We start from the raw sequence: 22,104 nt of genomic DNA, 5'->3' as shown, positions 1-22,104 counted from the left end.
CAGAAGGAGATCCCATCACGGATGGATTTTTTTTTTGGAGGGGGGGTTGTTTTCAATCCTTGCCTTGTACTTTGTAACTTAGCCGCACTTGGTTCCTTCAACATAAGCTGCCCTAAATAGACCGAGCAGCAGAGAAGGTACTACGGAAATGATCTGAACACATTTATAGGACAGAATAAATTTAAGTGCCCATGGTAATTATATACTTAGAAAAGAAATTGTGGGTAGCTGTTCCATTTCTTTCTTCCTTATTTAATTTTCAATATGAGGACAGGACAGGGAGTCTAAAAAGTCATTCATATTAAAGTACTGTAGTATCACGTAGCTAACAAGTCCTTTGGGGAGGAAGAGGTTCATGCCCATGAGTCACGCGCGCACACACACACACTCTTGAAGACCAGTCTCCAAACAGTTTCCCCCACTACTTTTACCCTTGTAACCAAATGGTGTCCTTTTAAAAACGACACAGACACTGCTGGTGTGGGAGGGGCTGGCACAAAGCCCCTTGGGCTCAAGGCCCAACCGGACCATGGGTTTTCAGTGGCAACATTCAGGGTTTAAAAATCACAAGCTCAGCTTCATCCGAAGCAAGCTCTTTGCAGACTGTTCTCGGTTTGGCCTCCATCCCTGTCTGTCAGTCTGCCTGCCACCCGGACACCCTCAAGGCACAGGATCCTACCTGACTGGCTGAGGAAAAAGCAGACGTCATCTCTGAAGACTGGAGTGTTTCTGTCCAAGAAGTCGCTGGCTAGTTCCACCATGACGGGCAGTTCAGTCAGCTCTTCCAGCACTTGACGCGTCTTGTCAAAAAGAACAGAAAAAAGGAACGCCGTCCTCGGTTGCCACACATAAGCCAAACACATTTGTCCCTGCCCTTCTAACCAGAATGGAAACCCACTTGTACCCAGGTGGATTTCCAATGATGGTTTCCGTGGCAAGCTGCCATTTTCCAATGCTGACGCACAGGCGAGCAGGGCTTTGGCCAAATGGGAAGGGAAACCAGACTGGGTGTGCCCAAAGCTTGCACCCGAACTGTGATGTGCAAACCGGCCCCTTGTCTCTAAGAGTTAACGAGTTAACTACTGACAAAGGAATGCCATCAGGGAGTGGTGCTTGTATCCAAGGATTAATATTTTAGATAGGTCATGACTCCGACTGATAATTCGGGACCCCTACGGAAGCCCCAAGGCATTTGTATGCTCTCTTCCAGCTTCAATAGTACAAGAGGCTCGTCAAAAAGTGTTTGCATCTGTTAATAAACTGATACAGCACTGGGTAAGCTCTTGGCTGCCTGAAGAAGATGAAGCCGTCTGACATGTCTCCCACAACACACACGTTTACATATATATACATATACACACAATATATACTTATACATGTATGTGTACACATGTATGTGTGCGTCTAGACCCAGGTAGATATCTAGATACCTACATATTTAGGTATGTTCCCTGAACCGTCCATTTATTTTTCTGATACAAGGCATTTGCTGTTCAATTCTTTTAGAAATGGTTCTCACAAGAAAGCAAACCGATAAAGGCAGATACTTACTGCAACTCCAGCATGGTAACTTGTCCCGCAAGCAATAAGGATCAGACGTCGACACCTCTGGATCTCCTTGATGTGATCTTTCAAGCCCCCAAGATTGACTGTTATAAATACAGATACAAAACAGCACAGAATGGTAACTCAAAAAGGAAACTATAACATAGAGTTCAACAAAGAGTTTAGGGATTATTTTGTCACTTTCTAGGAAAACAGGAACCCTTAAAAGTGGCCCAGGAGAGAAAAGGCAAGCCAAATCTCCAATGAACACACCAGCAACGGCACCTCAGGTATCAGACAAGAGCTGGGTAGAATCCCATTTTCACAAGGGTGTCAGGGCAGTTCCCCTGGGTTCCCCCCTCCCCACCCCCAGACACAGGTAGATTAGCCAAAGAACCACACTGGAAAGGAGAGGCAAATTCATGTTCCCATTTAACTTCCAGAAGAAGACCATAGACCCTGTGGGAAGATAAAGACCTTCATGCTTAGCCCTGTTTAAATGGGCAACCCTTGGAACAGCTAAAACTCTTGGGCAGGGCTTGGGCATTACTTACCCGTGTAGTCATCAAAGTTGACTCTTCCTCTCATGGTGTTAACCACGGATTCGGGTTGTTCGAAAATTTCTTTCTGCATGAATGAACTGAAATTGCCTTTAAAAAACGACAAAAGGCAGATGGTATGGACACAATCATGCACTTTTGAATCTACTGATATAAAAACACCCCAGCACAATAGAGCATTCAGCTCAACCAAAAACGGTCCCTTTCATTCTGCTGCAGAAGAGAAGGAATGATCGGAGGAAGGCTATACAATCCAAGAACCAGTTTCTAACGGTAGCCTAGCTGGGCTTCAGGATGCAAAAGCAACATGCGCCCAATCTGGGGACCCTCAAGATGCAGCTTCTGCAGTGCCCTTGCTGCAAGCCCATCACTACAAGGGTCTGTAGATGAAGCCAGAGTTGTGGCAATGAAACTTTCTGGCAAGCCAGATGTGTCTGCCTCTGCCCAAACAGTTCACACGATCCTCAAGGACCAGGACAGAAGAGAGCCTCCTAAGCAGACTAGATTAAATAAACAAAACAGGTGAGAGAGGAATGTGGGACAGAGAGATGAGCAAAAGGATGCAGAGGAGGAGCAAGGGAGCTGGAATTAGAGCCACCTCTAACACCCCTGAATTCTGGAAACCTCCACCACTGTGCTCTACAATTGGTTTTAAACCTAGAAAATATTTCACTCAAGATGCAGTTAAAAAAAAAATTAGAAGTTGAGTTTAGAGCCCAGAAACAGGGAGGTCATCCATGTCAAAGCCTTCACGGAAAACTAAGTGACAAAGAGGGATTTAAAGGAAGTAAGAGAAGTGGCATTACAGATGTGTTCTAGGAGCAGGCTGCAAGCATACAGGGAAGTGGATGAGAACAGAAAAGTATTTTGAGCAACAGGAAGTGGGGCTGAAGAAGTAAGGATCATGGGAAAGGCGTGCATTGTTTTTTTAAAATGAACCAGTGGGAAACATTTAAGTATGAGGACCAGATGGATTTGGGAAAAGCTTTGTTAAAAGAGGAGCTTGAAAAATGGACATTCCAGATCTTTTTTTCTTTTTTCTTTTTTCTTTTTTTTTTTTTGTCCTTGGGGACTGAGCTAAAAATATTGACATTGCAAGAAGCACCTGGTTCAGCATTGAGCCCTGCTCTTCACGCTTAGCAATCCAGAGATGACAGGCTCTCTGATTTAACTGGAGGAAGCAAAGCAGGGGTTCTTAACACACCACTACCCCTCGGGCCCAAGAGAAGGGAAACACTCACTATGCATCGGGAAAGGTACAGCTGTGGACCAAGTGAAGAAGCTGCCTCTGGAAGGGGCAAACGGCAGAGCAAGGAAAGGCACACACATGAGGGCTACCATCGAACAGGAAAGGGGGTCACAAAACAGAGGAAGGGAAGGAAGAAAGGCAGTAGCATTAGGAGTGTTGGGTTAAGAAGCGTCAGGGCACACACCCTTCATGATCTGCTGCAGTTCCATCTGGAGGGTCTGGACAGCCCGCCCAGGGTGATCGGCAGCAGTGCGCTTGATGCGGTGTATGGAGAGACGACCATCCACCACAGCGGCCACATCATCATCTTCCAGAAAAATGACTCGGTTGGTGTGCTCAATGACTGCACTGTAAGAGAGGCGAGAACCAGTTGACACCCGTTTAACAAAAACCTGGGGAAGAATCTCACATGTTATGTTTATCAACACAACTCACAAGTTACAAATTTACATGGGAAGGAAAGACACACCAAACAGAAATGTGTTTAAATGAAACAACTCCACTTTAGTTAAATACTTCAGCCAGGCTAGTTCCAGAGAACCTGTAGTATTAGCTATAGTATCAATGGTGGAAAAGTTGAACGATCCTTAGGAGAAACATCATTTGCAGTGGTCCTTATGCAAAATATATTTTTTATGTGATTAAAAAATGGAAATGGAATGCGCAAGTGGGGTGATAAGGCACCAGAGGTGCCCCTTGCTGATTATGCCCCCAGGCCCCATAATAGGCCTGCAATGCTATCTGTTCACTTGGGAGTATTTTATGGAAGCAACTCCTAAGTTCTTGGGGCTGTGACGGTTCATTTTTAGGCTGTGCATCCTCCAATGGTCTCAGAGCAACCGATATGGCCCCCTGTCCTTATTTCATCTGTATAACCACCCTGGAAGGTAAGGTTAAGCACAGAGACGGAGATCTGCTCACTCAGAAGGCCTCAGTTCCCCCCTCCCCAATCCTAAATTCGTAGAGTCTCCTTCAGCCGAGGCTAGCAGTTATATCTCACTCCTGCCAGGACCATACGGGAACCTAAACTCTCTTAACTTGGAGGTGGCAAATTATGACCAGGTATTGATGGACTGTCTTCCATCAGCCACAGCAGACGCAGTTTTCTGATGTGATATGATCCTCTCTTGGATCACATTCCTGTTAGCTGGGCAGCAGAATAGATGCTGAAGGGGCCCAACAGAACAGCCTCCAACACGCAGCAAAAGGGGCGATGAGAGGGCCCCATCTTGCCACATTTGGCTCATAGTTATTTAAAAACATCTCAAGAGTGTATTTGAGTCTCCAAGCTCAGGCTCACCACCTATCTTTGTTGCTGGCTCTCGCTCCTGACGTGGGAGCCCCCGCCAGGGGCCGGCCGCAGGGCTAGTCCTGGCACCCCGCCGGGGCCACTCACCTGGCATCCGAGGCAAAGTAGTACTCCACGGCTTTCTCTTCCACAGGAAAGAGGCACGTGGTGCTGTCCACGCGAGAAAGGCTGCAGCTTCCTTTCTTGTCCTTCCCTGGAACATGAGGAGGCCCCCGATCAGATGCCACAACGGCCAACGTGAACTGACAGAGCACCAACGCGAGCCGTTCCTTTGACAGGACTCACCCAAAGTCACCCAGTCAGAGTACCAACATGAAGCTTGGCTTTTTCAACATGGCGGGCCCAGGAATAAATCCTGCGCGCAGGGTCTCCTGAAACGGAGGAGGGGGAGCTGTGCGAGCGCAGAGCCCCCTCCACCTTGTTTCGAAAGGACTTGTGCAGGAGACCTTCCCATGCCTTATGAGAACTTTAGTGAGGGGAAAAAACAGATGTGAATCCTTGAAAACCTACAGGTGTTGGGAGGGGCACAACGAAAACTAATTCCTTTAGGACCATAAATTAATCAAGACAGACCTTCAGCAGGGCTACTTCTCAGTAGTTCTGCAAGCTTTTTTTCCTTTTTAAAATTTCAGTTCTTCCAATTCTTATTAAAACAGTGCACATTATTCACCTTAAGTCAGCAATTTGGGGCACGGTTAAGCAGGCTTCTCAACAAGGAGAATAAACCCAGGTACATTTGAAAGGCTGCTTGGCTTGTTTTCCTTTACCCTATTAAGTCTAGTTACTTTCCAAATGCTAATCCTCAAATCGTGTACCTCAAAGCTAGGATAGTTTCCGTGAAGACAATTTAACTGGAGTTACTGGCCTGTGAATCAGGTATTACAAAAGCTTCACTCAGCCTGGTATTCTCCAGATGGGTGGAAGTGCAATTGCCACTGTCTACCGCCATCAAATGCCACAGTAGCTGGGGATACAGAGAACACCAGGATGGGCAAAACTGCCTTAAGCAGCAGAGCAAGATAACTTCCAGAGAAAGAGAGGATCAAATGGATCCTTTTGGAACCAACCACCATTATCTCTGGAAGACCCTGAAAACTGAGACCTCTCTCAATTATCATTAGATTAAGACACTTGGCAACCAGAGAGGAAGAAAAGACGCTTGTTTTGAAAACTATGGGCATACAAATGATGTACAGAAGTACTGAATCATAGAACCATCCGCTGTCCTTTAAAGACAAGGATCCATTTGGTTTTGCCTCTGTGTCGTGCTACATTCATTTCCCCTAGCATGATCTGTAGTGCAACTCCAGTATTTCTCATTTGGACCATAATTACCCAGTAGCCCTTAGCAAACTAACTAGCACTGAAATCAGCAGTTGATTGGATTAGTATGAAAACATTGCTTTCATGTTGATACTGAGTTTTGAAAAATTCAGTCAGTGCCTCTTAAACCGATTAGTCAGAGGGCCTCAAATCTGGATGTCGCTTTCAGATGAACAGAAATCAGCAGAAAATACAGAAACCAGAAAAGGGCAGGGAAGGGTCAGAGAAAGGAAGCCACAAAAAGCCATCCCCTAAATGATTGAGAACATGCAAATTATTCCCATCCACTGCCATCTCTTTAGCACGTTGCTGTTGCTTTCCGGGGAACAAACAAGGCAGGGGTTTACCATCTCATGGCTACCCACCCCCAGAATTCAGTATTACAAACAGTCAAAGCCCAATCTGTGTGTGCCGCTTCAGTGTACATGCTGAGATGTCCGTTTTTTTAAATGACCTAAGAAAAGGAAGGCTCTGCTCAAAACTGGCAGAAAAGGCATTTAAAAGTTTGCTCATTCTCCTCAATGGAGAGCAAGAAGCTACGTGTTAAAAAAAGGGGGCAGTGTTTGTTTCATTCATTTCGAGAGATGCAGGAGGACTTAAAGAGAATTAAAATATAATGTCTTGGGCACCTTCCTCCAGTTTTATGGATATTCCATCAAAAGAATGATCCATAGGTTGCATGGCTGAAAGGGTAATATGAAAAGATTCTTCAACAAAAGGAGCTTCAGCAGCATCAACTTTAAAACAAAAAGTGGGAGTAGAAACAAGCAGGACACTTACTTCACCTCGGAACTGGGATCCCAGTTTACATAGTGGTTTTAAGAGTTGCTTCCAGTTATGCAAATGTTATTTCTCAGACAAACAGTGATGCCAGGTCTAATTGGTCCCCAAGAGGTGTTGAAGGGAAAGGGGAGAGCCGTCCCTCCCAGGTGTTTGCTGGAGGTTTGCGATAGGGACTGACATAAAGGCTGGCCTCCCTCACACACGTTCTCTGGAGGATTGCTTATTGTGATTCCCCTACAAGCCTTGATGTGATGCTATGCTTATGCCAAGAGATACACTTCCTGAACAATGCCTGTTTGTTCACAAAAGGCTGTGTTGATGGAAATACAGAAGCTACTTAACCCTGGTTCATTCGCTTTGAAAGCTACCACCAAAATGCTAATTTGCCCTATACCTAATATATAAAAGGAAATTATAGACAGGAAAGAAAGCTGGTCACTACCCAAAACTCCCCCTCCCGAAAGAACCCTTAGCAACATGGGAGCAGGTGGGGGACAGGCACAAGCATCTGATTAGAGAATGCCCAGCAGCTTTGCTAAAACTTTACTGTCTGGAGGGTTTCAAAATGGGAAACCATAAGATTTCGGCTGTTATGGGCTCTACAGCTTTGCAACACTGATGTCTCTACATGTTTTCTGCCATAACTGCTTGAAAAATATAAGAACAAAGCTCAAATTGACCATCCCCTCCCAGCACTAATCTCAATCCAGCTACAAAGGGTGGGTTTGATTTAAATCACAAGTTGAATTTTTAAAAATGGGGAGGGATCTAACAATTAAATTAAAAACTTGTAGTTTTTTTTAAATTTTAACTTGTGATTTAAACCAGGATTTAAATGATTTTTTAAAAAAAAAAATCATTGATTTTTTTCAATCCACCCAGCAGCCAAGACATGGGGCATACACAGAAGAAAGCTTTTAAATGTCTTCCACAGCATGAAATCTCCTTCTTATTTTGGGATTTTCATTTCACAGACAGAGTAGAAGTCTGACTTCTGTTATACTGTATAAAAATGAATGAGTGGGTGAGGGACACAGTAATTGCAAGTTTGGTATTTACCTGTCCTGTAGAGTATTGGAATGTGGTCAGTAGAAAGCTTGTGCTCACTTCGGACTCCGATGAGCAGGGGGCTTCCCCTCCTGGTGGGAGAAAGAAAGGGCATCCAGGTATATCACAGGGAAACGTGTGTTGCATCTGTGACTTTGAAAGGCTTGCACACTCTTAAGGGTTACTTGCAAACCACCCAGCCCTGGCTGTATCAGCGTAGGTGAGATAAAGGAGATGAGATACAACAGTCTCATCCTAATGCTGATCCAAAGACAGGCTGCTAGTACTAAGCAGGATAAAATAATATGCAAAGGTCTATCTATCTAGGGAAGGGGGTGAAATCTAGGATTTTTAAAGATATGTTCTGAATAAATAAAATAACCAGTGGTGGACATTTTCCAGAATTATTTATGGTCAGCCACGAAACTGGTATGAAACCAAGGAAAGCATCTGCAGGCAGGCCATTAGCTTGCACAGGTTCTACACAGATGAGAAAATGTGCGGATGCACAGATGTGGACATGTGGGTTATTTTCCTAATGCTGACCCTCTGTGGATGGTAGGCAAAGGACAGCTTTAAGGAACTGGGATTTTAAAAACATTTTAATGGCAGCATATAACATTGATTGCTTTACACTGGGTCAGACAACTAAAATTCCCCCTAATTCAGAAGGGGCTAGAAATCAATCAATCTCTGAGGGACTATCAGCCTCAGAGGCAAGAAAAAGGGGACTCGTCGACTGACCGAAAAGGACACCTTGTGTTGGGAGGAGACCTTACCTGGTGCCAACAGCTTGACCGGGATAGTGAATGCTCTTGAACACCAGGGCAAAAGCGCCTTCCTTGGAGGGAGAAAAACAGATGTACATTTTACTTTTCCAGTGAGAAAAACAAGAAGCCCAGGCCTTGCAAAGACACACACAAACACACACCCGTGTACTTGCACCCACTAGGCCAGTGCAAAACTCTGGCTGGTTTCAGAAAAAGCAGTTCACCAAGGCTTTCAGGGGCAATAAAAAACCACATGATGGTTGTGTAGCAGTTAAAAGAGTCTGATCTGAGAAGAACCAAATTCCAATTATACCAGCAGAGACAGAAGGAAACATGGCAGCCCCTTGTAAACAGGCACTCATATCAGGAAGCAGGATGTTCACCCTCAAAAGAGGGATTCAGTTTCATAAAACCAATACAAATGCTCAACGCACAATGAATGTTAATCAAAAAAAAAATCTCAAGGATTAAAGAAACCATTTCTAGTTTTATGAAGTCTAAGGGAAGAGCTGGCTATGGTTACAAAGAAGATACAGACCAGTTTAGATCAGAATGCTTTCTGTTCATGTATGCAGCTCTGGCAGAAAGCATTCTGATCTAAACGAATGGTCTCCGGAGCACCTTGCGAAGCCCCAGTTGTGAAACAGAGTTGCACGTTCAGTGAAACATTCAGTTTTTAAACAGCTTCTTAGGGTTTAATGAAAATGTAGACTTACCAGCTGCTGGATAACCCTTTCGACCAAGGTGGTGAAGCTGATGTCATCACTTTCACGGTTGTCATACATGTACTTGACAAGCTTAGCAATCGTTTCCGTATCGGTTTCAGACTCAAATTCATACCCTTTGCTCTCCTGAAAGGAAATGTCCAGAGTGTAATTCTTTCCAGCCACAATACCCCGCAAGCAGATTCAAGGGTTAAAGTTGAATCCACAGCACAATAAGCCTTACTTACCAAAAACTTCTTCAGATCCTTGTAGTTTGTAATAATTCCATTGTGGATAACAATAAATTCTGAAAGAGAAAAGAAACAGCACGTTAATGGCTGCAATGATTAAGCAGGTTACAAAAATTGTCAGCCATCCTCAAAGGAGCAAGATGGGCCGATGTACTATGACATGTTCGAAGACAAAGAGAAATGCATGCGGTACAGTCCATCACAGAAATGAGGGTGACCAACCCAGCGATCACCAGCCAATGATACAAGGAGGCTCTAATTTATTAGAATTACTTGGTAGCAGGCACTGGCCACCATGGTGTATGTCCTGCTTGGTAATGCAATCTAAGGGTACTTCAGAAACTACTTCTGAATCCAGCTGCAAGATATTCATTGTACCCTTTATGGTCCTAACATAGAAGAGAATACAGGCCAGCCTTAATGTGAGTCATTACTCAAAATTATTTGCTCTGCTAACTGGGACAGGAAGGACAGTTGGCCATGTTAAACATGCCATGTTGACAATGTTAGCATGTTCAGTTTCACTGTGCTTTGATTGGGATTCCTGCCTTGAACAGTGGGGTTGGACTTGATGATCTTAATGATCTTATGGGCACCTTCCAACCCCATGATTCTATGATTTACCCATGAGAACTCCTCAGAATTAAGATGTTTGACAAATTAATGATCTCTAATAACAGATCAACTGCAATTCTAACATGTGCTTGTGAACCGGGTAATATTTAAGCTTATTACAATATTCTACAGTAGGTCACTGGTATGCTCAAAATCAGAACTTTTTATCTAGAAGCAATCTGATCCCTGAATTGTCAATGTAGCCCTTTTCTTTTTAAAAAATCTTATAAATTGCAAGATTTTTTCTGTAACCTGTGATGCATTGTTCAGAAAAGCTATTAAAGTCATTGTAGGTAAACAACACAAATATGTTATTTAAAAAAGGATTCAGCTTGGACCTACATTATTTAAAAACTGAAAATTATTTAAAATTGAAAATCTAAATTCTGTTGTCTAACCTGCGAATAACTGCTGAATTCTTCTGGGTCTGAAGTCTGTAACTAGCTCTACATGGATTTAAAGGATTAAGACGATCCAAAATGACTTCTTCCTTTCTAGAAATCTGAGTGAGACGGACGCGTCTTGTGGTCCAAGAAGAAAGATCAACTAAAGTCTTGATGTGCATTAAAGAGCCAAGAGCATCCTCTGTTACACCAAAAACCAGGAGGGCTCTTCCAGGACTGCTCTCTACTGTTGCCGCCACCAACACTACACACACACACACACACACAAATATGCTTTGAGCAGCACAGAATCTTACCGTTGTTTTTATCGGAGCGCTGTGGATGGCTGTTGACAGGGTTAGGCTCCCCATGAGTGGCCCATCGGGTATGAGCAATTCCAAGATGTACATCAAACTCAATATCTAGGTCTATATCCTGTTGTTCTAATAAGAGGGAGAAGGGAGAAGGGGAAAATGTATTCTTAAAAACCACTTTGACTGTTCTCTGAATGAAAGAGGAGGGCTCAATGACCATCCTTTGCCCAGCAATTGGACTTTAGGACTCAGTGACACATTTTGACTAAAATTAAACATACTGTATAAACTGGAAACAGTGATGATAAATAACAAATGCATAACGCACAGTAATTTATGACTTCCCCAGAAATAGCCGCATTGCCTGAAATCCTGTTGCTTAGAGTACTAAGTGCCACTAGAGTTGATTCACCAAATCCTCACAGAATCACTGAGCCAACCCCTCTGTACATTCCATGGATTCAAATGGGCCTACTTAAGTTTCAACTTATTATCCAAAACAGTCACAACTAGAGTAAGCCTAGGCATGGGATTTTCAGAACTCCCATGATTCGGTGGGAACATCTATCGGCTGAGTAGCCCCCCCTCACTCCCATGCTAACCCTGCATCATGTCTTTGAATCAGTGCCCCACTGTACCACAGGAGTCGGGAGGGCGCCCTTACACTCACAAAAGTGCATGGAGGAGGGAAGACAGGTTTCGACCCAGGCTGCCTCCATCAGACCCAGTAATGTGCAAGAAAAAGGAGATCTCCACCCAAATCCACTCCAGAAAGGTCCAACACTGTTTGGAATTAAGTGTGAACCACCCCATGAATGAAAAGCACCATGCTTTCTCACTGAGTAATATGGCCTGGCCATCTCTTATCACAGCATCTAAGGCAGACCTTGCTTGGAACGCCAGTGGATCAGTGATAATAAAGCAAAGTTGTCTTTGGGGTAGCTGTACATTCTGGGACAAGGGGACTTGTAAGCTGTTTCTCCTTAGGCACACAATAGACCACTATCCTCTCTTCTTACACTGCCCTCCCTTATTTCTGAAGTGGGAACATGTGCCAGAGGGTGGCAAAAGGCAGAAGATGATACCTACTCTTGGCTCAACAATAGGAAATCATGCTATCTAGATGGGAATGTGGGTCCCGACCTCTGGAATTTTCATCACAACTGATAAGGATGCTTCCCAAACAGGGTGAGCAAGTTTCCCCGTGGGCTGGCATTTCAGAAGGATACGTATATAATCCCACCATTCAGGAGACATACGAAGGCAGCATGTGGTGGGGGAGGGAGAGAGCCATTCAATGGGTCTTTGAGGTTATGTCACAGAATTGCTCCTGAATGTTATAGAGGGCACTGAAAAATCCAAAACAGAGGATGGTGTAGTGTTGAACTTACTGTTTACTTCTTCATCCAAAGCCTTCACTTTCCCCTTCTTTTTGATGAGTGTAATTTTGCTGGCATTGGCCTCCCAGTCTTTATCATTGCCTCCATCAATTCCGACTCCTTAAGAGACAAAAAGCAATGGCATGTGAACAGAAACATGTCACATGTTTAACTAACAGACTTCCCAAAAACAGCTACATAAAGGCCTACAACTGTTTTTCTCAAGCCAGAATGAAAGTACAGGATGGATGAACATACAATCTCTTAAGCATCTCTTTTTTCACACAGCTTCTTCAACACAATTAGGATTTCAGTACAGAGATCTCCCTAGTAGACTGCTATAGAAGTCTGGACAAGTTCTGAAGTCTTGCAAACAAAACAAAAAAAATTAATGGGGAGGGGAGAGGATTTTCAACTGCAAGACACAGTAAAATGGTCTGTGGTTCCCTTTGAGCTGCTGTTGGTTGAGCTGCTGTTGGTGTGACATGACTCAATGTTCAAGTCTTTCAATGGCTCAGGAAAAATTCTATCAGCAGTTAGGATTGTTTTCCCCATTCAAACAATACATCTTCTGTGGAGAGACAGGTTTTCTCTTTTTTTTCTGGAAAAAGTGCTTTTAGTGATATTTCAAGGGCATAATTTGAATTCAGTGGTGCCAATTTTCAGGCATATATGTACAGAATTTTCCTTGTACAAGTCAGGGGCTCTTGACAAGTTCTCACTGCTGGTATCTTAAAACCAAGGTTACGTGTTTCACCTGTACTAGTGGAGAACTTTATCAAATTTGACTTCTTGTGACCAAGAAATTCTATATTTTTTGGTCACAAACTTTCCAAACCCAGAGGAAGATGAGGGGCCTGTTTCCAGCCCTAGTCAGTTCTGCCTTTTAGATGCCTTTAGATGCAAAACTTCCCCGAAATGCAAATATGAAACCAGCACAGTAGCCCTGTGCCCAACAATATGACAGCTAAAACTACATATGATAAAGACTATGTGGCACCAGGATCTAATAATTAAACTTCATAAAAATTGTCCACCATCTAAGCATACTAAAAGAAGCTCAACTGAGGCTGAACATCAGGAAAAACTTCCTAATTGTTAGAGCAGTATGACAATGGAACCAATGACCTTGGCAAGTGGTGAGCACTCAAACACTTGAGGCCTTCAAGGGAAAATTGGGCCATCCTCTGTCAGATCTGCTTTGATTTGGATCCTGCCTTGAGCGGGGGGGGGGGGTGACTCGATGGCCTACAGGCTCCTTCCAACTCAAAGGATTCTATATTGAATGGAGTAAATAATCCCCTTGTGTGTGGTAGGTACCCCACAGAACAGCAAGCAACTGCCACACCTGTGTGTTACGCTAAAAATAATGGGAATGAGCAACAGCGTGGACTGGACTGGCAGCCTCCAGGGAGCTCCTAAAGAAAACTGTGGAAGGTTGTGCTACCGTTTTTACTTGACACCCTTTCTACCTGGTATGAACTGGCAGCTTTTGTTAACATTAGCTGAGGTTAGGAAGCCATCTTGAGAAACCAGTCCAAGGCTGGCTTTTGAACTACCTACGGCTCATGTGCCATTTGTCGCCCCAGGGCACAAACGAACAACTGCTGTTCAGTCAAAGCCAAAGCTGCCCATACTTTCCTGGGCTTTTTGAAAACAAAGGAGAGCAAAGCGCATAAGCCTCAGCCACCAAAGCCCAGACCTTCTGGCTCTAAGCCACCAACGTTACAAGCCACTCACCAGCAGAATCATATCCTCTGTACTCCAGTCTCTGCAGCCCTTTAATAAGGGTCTCCAGAATCTCTCGCCTTGTCCGGGGAACATGGTAGTTCAGGTAAGCAAAGATGCCTGCAAAATCAAAAAAAAAATTAAAAGGTCATAGTAGCTGAATTCCCTTTGTAACCACAAGTATGAACGAAAACAGTGTCACATAGGATCCCAGGATAGGAGCTCAAACATTGCTGGGAAGGAATCCATCCTCTGCTCTGGACACTACAAGTGAAGAATAACTTGGTGTCTTCACAACATCCAAAGCCCTAATTTCTTTTTAAAATGTAATTATTGTGCACACACAGAGTCACCAGACTCTGGTAAACTTTCAGAACCATTGCTCGATCACCTTGTAGGGTAACTGATCTGGGTAAATGACTTCCAAATTGCCAGGATGTTTACACTAACCAGCCCTTTGAAAGGTATGGCCAGTGTTAATATTTTTTGCTTCTTGTTCTATAGGCATCCTTCAGTCTAGAGAGACTATGGTAACATGCTCTGAATCGAGGAGTGTCCTCTCCAGAGCATGAGGCCCGGGTAAAGTAATATGGAGGATAAGCTGTTACCCAAGCAGCAGATCCCCCCTCTCCACATTGCTGAGATGGTCCAATGGAAAGGCAAGAGCCAATACGACTGGTTCCAGCAACGTCGCAGGAGTTGGCAGAATGACACGAGCTGCCTTCGGGACTCCAACTCCGGATTTTGCCTCTAGGTTAACTCCTGAACCCTTTTCCATGAGTGGATATAGCCACAAGGCAGTGGAGGTTTGAAATCGGAGTTTTCCTTCTCCTAGATGGGCTGCCTTCCATAGCTGACAAGCCCCACCTACTTCTTGTATCTTCTTTGTTATTCTGATCTACTGGCATCATCAGGACAAGCGTGCCTATAAATCGGTGGCTGCAATATTGTACTCCGTGCCTTCTGAAAAACTTGGCTATATCCACAAAAGTGTATGCCAAATAAAGGTATATATATATATATTTTCTGTCTCAGAGGGGTCACTCTCAGCAGCAAACATGCTGGAGAAGAAACTTCACAGCTAAATTGCAGACAAGTCCCTGCCCCGGAATGAATTTACATATTAGAATCGGTCATAGGGAAGACTCGTGTAGGTGGCCATGAGATCTGAGGAAGAAACAGAGCCACAGTGGGGAGAGTGACCAAGCTTTTCTCCAAAGAGAAGGAAGGATTTAAAGGGAACAAGATGGCATTATAGACATGGTTATTGCTCCCACCCTAAGCACAATGGCTTGAATCCAAATTTTCTTTCCATAAACGCAACTGAGCTTACGGAATTAGGTTTCCCCCATCCTTCCTCCTGAAAAGCTGCTGTTTGGTTTGACCCTAGAAAAATCTAGCAAGCTCTTAAGGTTACAAGACCTCTGTACCTCCTGATGATAGGATCTAAGCCTGCTCCATATCATCATCTATATACCCTTCAAATTCATGAGGCAATTTGGGACTTCAAAGCAACGTGTGTGTTATATATAAACTGTCCCACCACACTTAAAACTCTGGGTAGTTGACACCCACGCTACACTATAGTCAGTGACATCTATGTGCTTCCCCCCCCATAATTAGCCAACATGTTTAAGGTATAATTGACTACATATAAGAAGCACCAGGAATCGATACCAGGGAAACTCAGAAAACACCCATACAAAAGTCAGTATACTGTTGTCCTCCTTCTCAAATACAATAAACCAATCTATAGAAATAAAACTCAAAATGGCTTTGGGCTTGTTAATAACCTCCAGGAACTTCCTCTGAGAAAGGTCATGCTAGCACTCACGTCCTGCTACAGTATACTGTGACGTGGGTTAGCAGGAAGGAAAAATGGTCAGTAAGAAGAACAGAAAACACAAATGAGTCATTCATAATTCCAGAGCATCAAGATTACTAAGAGATTATAAAATATAAGTCAGTGAGGAAATACCCACTCTCTTATAAACAACAAAGCTCTAAATTCTGTCCCAGCAAAAGAAGGGTCCAGAATCGCCAAAGCAAACCATCCTAACTATTTAGGAGCTTCCAAGATGAACCAAGAGAAGAAAGAGGAACAAAAGATCAAGGGGTACGGCACTTTTTCTCCCGAGCATCATCCACAAATTCTCTAAAAATAAAATTTTAAAAAAATATGTCCCTTCAGGTGCTTTTTAACCCTTAGATACTCTTGGTGGGAAGAGTTAAGCCCGTACTTAAGCTGGTTGCCTCAAGGGAGGTGCTCTCTCACACTCAGACAACCACAACGCCAAGAATTTAAAAATTATTTATACCTCTATGGCAGACCTGGGCAAAGTGCGGCCTGAGGGCCACATACGGCCCATGATCAGTTCCTATCTGGCCCGTGGACAGTTTTGAACATCAAAACCATTTATAGCTTTTTGTCTAAAGTTGATCAGTTGCTTATCTTTAACATACCGCAAAAAACCTCTTTAATATTTGTGAAGATTAACAAGTTTAAAATAAAAACAACCATAACATCACTGTTTCGTTTTATTTTAAAGTAAAGTTGGTTCGGCCCCTGAACTCAGTTCAGATTTTTCATGTGGCCCCCTTATAGAAATTAATTGCCCACCCCTGCTCTACGGGCACTAAAGTCTCACTTATCTAATGAGAGGCAAATTTTTCTAGAGACTTGCAAAAATAGAACAGTTTTGGGCTGTGGAGTGTGTTTCCCTCTGGAAACAACAAATCTTCTCTCAAGGAGGCAAATGATCCCCCAAGCAAAGGCCCTGCTCGTCGTTATCTCCATCCAAGCACGGCATTACTCACGTACAAGCAGGAGATGGTAGCGCAGGAACCGTGAGAATCTGAAGTAGGCAGGCAAACATAGCCGCACTTAGCTGTAATCAAATTTTCTTCCTGCCTCGCACTGGCAGTGCAAAGCAAAGCTGCCATTTCAGTGCCTCAGCTACTGCCCTCTTCCTCGTCTTCCTCACCCTCTCACCTGTGGGGAACTTCTGATCAGGTACAACTGAAGAATCCGCAACTATTGTGACTACCTCATTCACGATCAAGTATTGGTCTTCCCCAGGCGGGAATGTGGAAGTCAAGAGATCTCCCATACCTGAAGGCATGTGAGAAGCCTCTGTGATCCCAAGTTGACTTTGGTCTGGAATCGGCCATGGGCTGCAGGGAGCCTTGGAAAGCTGAGCAGCTTACGGCTGTTTTCTGAGCCTCTGGGTTTAAGGGAAATGGAGGTGAGCTCCATTGCCTCTCCTCAGTTGTAGACAAAGGACAGAGATTCAGCGCAATTGGAGAAGACCTTACACTCTCCCATTATGTAAAAAGGGAGAATCACCGCCATTTAGGTCACACCAGCATGATAAGACCGTTTGAACCCTGGATGAAAACTGTGTGTGCCACATGACAAAATATAGAATTGGTCTAAACCCCTCTGACATTGGCTATGTCCACAATTTTAGAACAAGTGCACCTACAAGCACCGCACATATTTCTGAGATGCATCACCGACTACACAGTTTCGCCAGCTAATAGACATCACACACCCAAGGGCAATTACTTATGGCACTGATCCAGAAGTGCAGAAACAGGAGGAAATAGAAAGAAAAGTTACAAATACTGTAAATATAGTCCTCATAAAGCGCGTGAATAAGATCATAGTCCATAAGAGTAGTTTCTCTCCTATAAAGTCTGATAAATCACTTGGCAAACAAATCCCAAACACAAACTTTACAGAGTTAATCATTTGTGGCCTAAAAAAAAGAAAAAAGGAGGCAATTTTTGCTAAATTAGTTCTCCATACTTGATTCCCTGGAAGGGGACTATAATCTGTCACAGCTGAACACACAAAGGCCATTTAGAAATTTATGGCACATAACAGATATGCAGATTTAATAGCACAGGTATGCAGGTTTAATAACTACTAAACAGTGCAGCTATTCTTTTCCCAATATTGGAATTCTGGATTAGAGTCACACACAGAATCGTCAAGTGGTGTCCAACAGAGCCTGCACAGAAGGCCAGCAAAACCGGTTTGCCACTGCGGAATAGGGTGGGAGCCACTGTGACTCCAAGGCCGTCTACTCCAACCGGGTGCCTTCCACGTATTTGGGGCTGCAACACCCACCAGCCTCAGCCAATCACAAAAGGGTCCAGGGAGTTGGTCCAAAACACCTGGCGAGCCCCAGGTGGTGAAAGATGACCACAGACAAAAGAGCAAAACTTTGTGGCCGGTCTTGGGGATAACAGAAGGAGCACAAACTGCTTGCTGGTGCATTTTCGCAAGGAGATAGTGGAAGAGAACTGTAATTTTCATTCACGTAAAAAATACAAGAAGTCCAAAACATTATGCTAGCAAATTGCCTCGGATTAAGCAGTCAAGTTATCTGTTGTGTCCTGAGTCACACAATGAGGTGTGCAACCGGTAATGTCTCATTCACCTCAAAAAGTTATGCTGTTTGTCTTACACTAGTGTAAGTAAGCAAGAGGATACTGGCCACTGTAATATAAACAGAGGAAAATATAAATAATACAAGAGTTTATATCTGGGCACTGTTCTTATCAGGGAACCGGACTGAAACACAAACATGTTCTGCTATGAAAAGTAATTTAGTGTTAGCTGAATTCCTTGACTTCACTGCAAACCAGCTCTTCCAAAAGCAGCTTTAAACAATAGTCAGCTAATACTGAAGCTGGATGAAAGCCCTAGATCTCTTTGGCTGAATGCACGAAGCTAGAAAGTATTCAACAGGGAGAAAGAGAAGGTGCCATTTCACTCTTAGCGGCAGTTATGGATCAGGCCCCAAACCTGAACTGAACCATGCCAAGCGCTCAGTCTTTTGATAAGAGAAGTGGAAGGAGATAGGGCACAAAGACAGGATGCAGAAAACAGTTTGGAGTGGGGAGAGAAAGAAGATGCTACCTCACTCCATGCGGCGGGGGGGGATCAAAAATGGATTGAGTAACAGTGGGAGGTGGGAGGAGATCTGTAGATTTGTTAGAGTTCTTGTACGGAAGAACAGGCTAAAAATGACCTAAGCAAATTGACCAATAGCAAAAAAAGAATGCATTTAGGTGTCTCTATTACATGGAATCCCAGTCCTCACACTTAAGCCTAGCCAATGGTTAGAAATGAACAGTGTTCACTCTTACTTTAGGATGGACCTTTAAAGTAGGTCTTAGGGTCCTATAGGAGGACCTTGCAATCAGAATATTTTACCCTCTGCAAAGAGCTAGTGGTTGATGCCTCTTCATTGCTCAACAAGAAAAAGATCTGAGACCTCATTTCAAAGAGGAAACCAATCCTTGGAATTTTCTTTAAGTGCTGTGGAAAAACCAGGTGACATCAAGTCAAATATGATGTTGTACTGATTTAATTATTAATAGGAAGTGGGCCCATAAGACTTAGTTCCTGGTTTACCTTTGCAGCAAATTTTAATCAGTTAAGAGTACCTAGGTGTGTAACAGTTCCGGCACAGAGCTTTTTGGCTTGTTTGCCTAGTGCATCTTGTGGCTCTGATAAGAAGAACCTAGTCACCTGTACATTGTTTTGGACGCTATGAAGCGGAAAGATGGATGAACACACTGATTTGGCTAATAAGCTGTCAGTCAGAGACAAGCACCCCAGATATAGAAATACAGCCTTGAGGACCAAATCCCAACAATCTCAACCACGTAAGCAAAACAAACCCCTTATCACAAAAGTTGTTCTCATCAAATTTATTCTCATCAAAGGGCTTGCTAGTCAACAGAACCTTGTAATTCTCTCAAGTTCTGAGACATAGCATCCAAGTATCTACACCTTTATTCAGATATATTTATAAGGGTGTGATATAAACAATGCACAAATTCGGTACACTCCAGAATCTGTAAATTGCACGCATCTTCTGGATGAATTTGGGAAAAAGTCTCAACTGTAGCATAATCAAACCCAACTATTTATAGCAGCAATTCCCTCTGCTATTCTTAGCAATGTGCCACTTTCCATTTTCTAAGACAAAGCGACGTAGCATTAAATACACATGAACAAACAGAGACTGCACCTCTGATGTTCTTCAGAAGATCACTTTCTGAAAGTGCACCAAGCCAGGGCTCAGGCAAGACTCCAAGGACACTGGCATTTGAAAGGGGTGGGGGAGGAAGAGATATGTTTCAGGTTGTGTATTCGAAGGAACCTGGAGGAATAACTTAGGAGAAGGGCCTGAGAACCCAAACTATTTCTTCCAATGTCACACTACCTCCTAGACCCTTATGCCATGGGTGGGGAACCTGTAGCTCTTCAGATATTACTAAATATAAATGCCATGGTGTCTCACATGTGGTTATGTATGGCCAAGGAATTTAAACCCAACCTCTGGAGGGCCAGGGTTCCCCCCCCCTCCTCTGAGATCTTCATCTTCCGGCTGCTCCTGACAATGGGGGCAAGATCGGGGTTACACATAAGAAGGCTTTTCTAGGGGTGGCACCCACCTATGGAACCTCCTCCTCGCAAAGGCTTGCCTGACACAATACAGTTTTCATTACCTTTTTCTTGATAGTCATCCTGAACATTCCTTTAAAAGATGGGATGGAAAGGTCTAAACTAAATTCTGCAATAAATAAATGTGATGGCAATGTGCAGGCCAACGGATCCACTTCTCTGCTTTAGAAATGCAAGTCGGTTTCACTGCCATCTATCTGTGCCTCCCCAGATCTACGACAAAAGCAGGCAAAGACCTTTCTCTTCAGGCAAGCTTTCTCTCAGTGGCTGGCTGCCTAAGTGGAGTTTTTAAATGGGCAGTTATGCATTACTGCTTTGACTGTGTTTTTAGTATTGCTTTTCTCAGAGTGGCATTTGTTTGCTACTTTTTAATTTTTGTACTGTATACCTATTGTTTTTAGCTTTAACAATTGTCTTTTCATGATGTAAACTGCCTTTGTATACTCATTTTTTTAAAAGCTCTAAATATTATCTTTTAATGATGTAAGCTGCCTTGGGTCCTTTTTCAGGAGAAAGGTAGGGTACAAATATTTTAAATAAATAACATATAAAATGGATATGCTTGGAAACAATGTAACAAACAATGCCCAAGGTGGAAACTGAAATTAAACTAATTTTCCCCCTGAAACATTCTGCCACACTGTATATGCTAGATACTACAAAAAAAGGCAACACAGAGTAATACAAAGTTTCAGAAAGGAAATACAAGCCAAACAATTAGAAAGACTTCTGTGTTCTAAAACACACCATCAATAAATCCATGCTTTATCGTAAGGTCTTGCAAAGGCAGATGCTGGCCATTTATCACTTCTCAATTTTTAAAAAGTAGCAGAGAGCTACTTTTTGCTTACATCACTCTGTAAAGCATCATATATGCAAATACTATAGTACGCCTATAAACACAACAGTAGTACATTCTGGAATTTCTAAGTTTGCCCTTTGGGAGCATTTTCTTGCAAAAAGCAAGACAGAAAGCATAATAATTTCTCCCCAGTTCTTTGCTTCCTTACCAGATCTCTCCAAAACAAGCCAAATTCCTTCTGCATTTGGGTAGATCAGATATTCCTCTATACCCCAGTTGCTGCTCAGGTTGGCCAGCTAGACAGAATTCCCACTGGTCCAGGTAGAATTATTATCATTGAAGAATAATTAGAAAATGGGAGGGAGAGGCAATATTAAAATCCCCGGCCTCGGCTTTATATTTACACATACACACATCATGAGCTTTTTAAAAGGATCTCTTTATCAGGCCCTCTGCACATGCCCCAACACACCCTTCTCAGGACAACCAGCTTCTCCAAGCATTATCCTTCTGGGAAGGAAAAGGCACTCTAGACATGGGCAAGAAATCAGAAGTCCAAATTGGGGCTGGAGAGCCCAAGAGGGCTGGGGTTTGGGGTTGGAGTGGTATTGGGGGCCAGGATACTAACCCCCAACTGAACCTCCACTGGGGAGGTTTATTTGTTATACAAGTCAAATAAACGAATTATATTTCTTTCATTTATATACCACCCCAGAAGGGCCAGCATTACCTTAGGCCGTTTACAGGTGAAGCTTAAAATCTCTTTAAGACCCCCCCACACACCTAGCAGCAGCATAATAACATGCAAACGGGACGTCGATGCATTGCACAGCCCTGAAGTCTAAAATTCATATA

At 43.4% G+C, this 22,104-nt stretch overlaps 1 protein-coding gene across 4 annotated transcripts in view; it reads right to left on the bottom strand.

Moving 5' to 3' along the window:
• The window catches only part of GFPT1 (glutamine--fructose-6-phosphate transaminase 1), a 33,615-nt gene that overhangs the window by 10,649 nt on the left and 862 nt on the right, over positions 1 to 22,104 (bottom strand). For 2 of the 4 annotated variants that reach the window (XM_072978883.2, XM_072978884.2), the window contains exons 2-14: positions 13,973 to 14,080; positions 12,245 to 12,352; positions 10,857 to 10,982; positions 9,539 to 9,597; positions 9,303 to 9,437; positions 8,596 to 8,657; positions 7,829 to 7,908; positions 6,616 to 6,669; positions 4,751 to 4,856; positions 3,539 to 3,702; positions 2,100 to 2,195; positions 1,552 to 1,649; positions 680 to 800 (exon numbers count right to left, since the gene is read on the bottom strand). In XM_072978883.2, coding sequence (XP_072834984.2) covers positions 680 to 800; positions 1,552 to 1,649; positions 2,100 to 2,195; positions 3,539 to 3,702; positions 4,751 to 4,856; positions 6,616 to 6,669; positions 7,829 to 7,908; positions 8,596 to 8,657; positions 9,303 to 9,437; positions 9,539 to 9,597; positions 10,857 to 10,982; positions 12,245 to 12,352; positions 13,973 to 14,080 — 1,317 coding nt within the window. The remainder of the gene's footprint in view (positions 1 to 679; positions 801 to 1,551; positions 1,650 to 2,099; positions 2,196 to 3,538; positions 3,703 to 4,750; positions 4,857 to 6,615; positions 6,670 to 7,828; positions 7,909 to 8,595; positions 8,658 to 9,302; positions 9,438 to 9,538; positions 9,598 to 10,856; positions 10,983 to 12,244; positions 12,353 to 13,972; positions 14,081 to 22,104) is intronic. The other 2 variants (XM_020780155.3, XM_020780156.3) reach the window with 1 other exon arrangement.

Source organism: Pogona vitticeps, chromosome 8 (assembly GCF_051106095.1).
Source record: "Pogona vitticeps strain Pit_001003342236 chromosome 8, PviZW2.1, whole genome shotgun sequence".
Lineage (NCBI taxonomy): Eukaryota > Metazoa > Chordata > Lepidosauria > Squamata > Agamidae > Pogona > Pogona vitticeps.
This window is presented reverse-complemented; position numbering and strand designations above follow the sequence as displayed.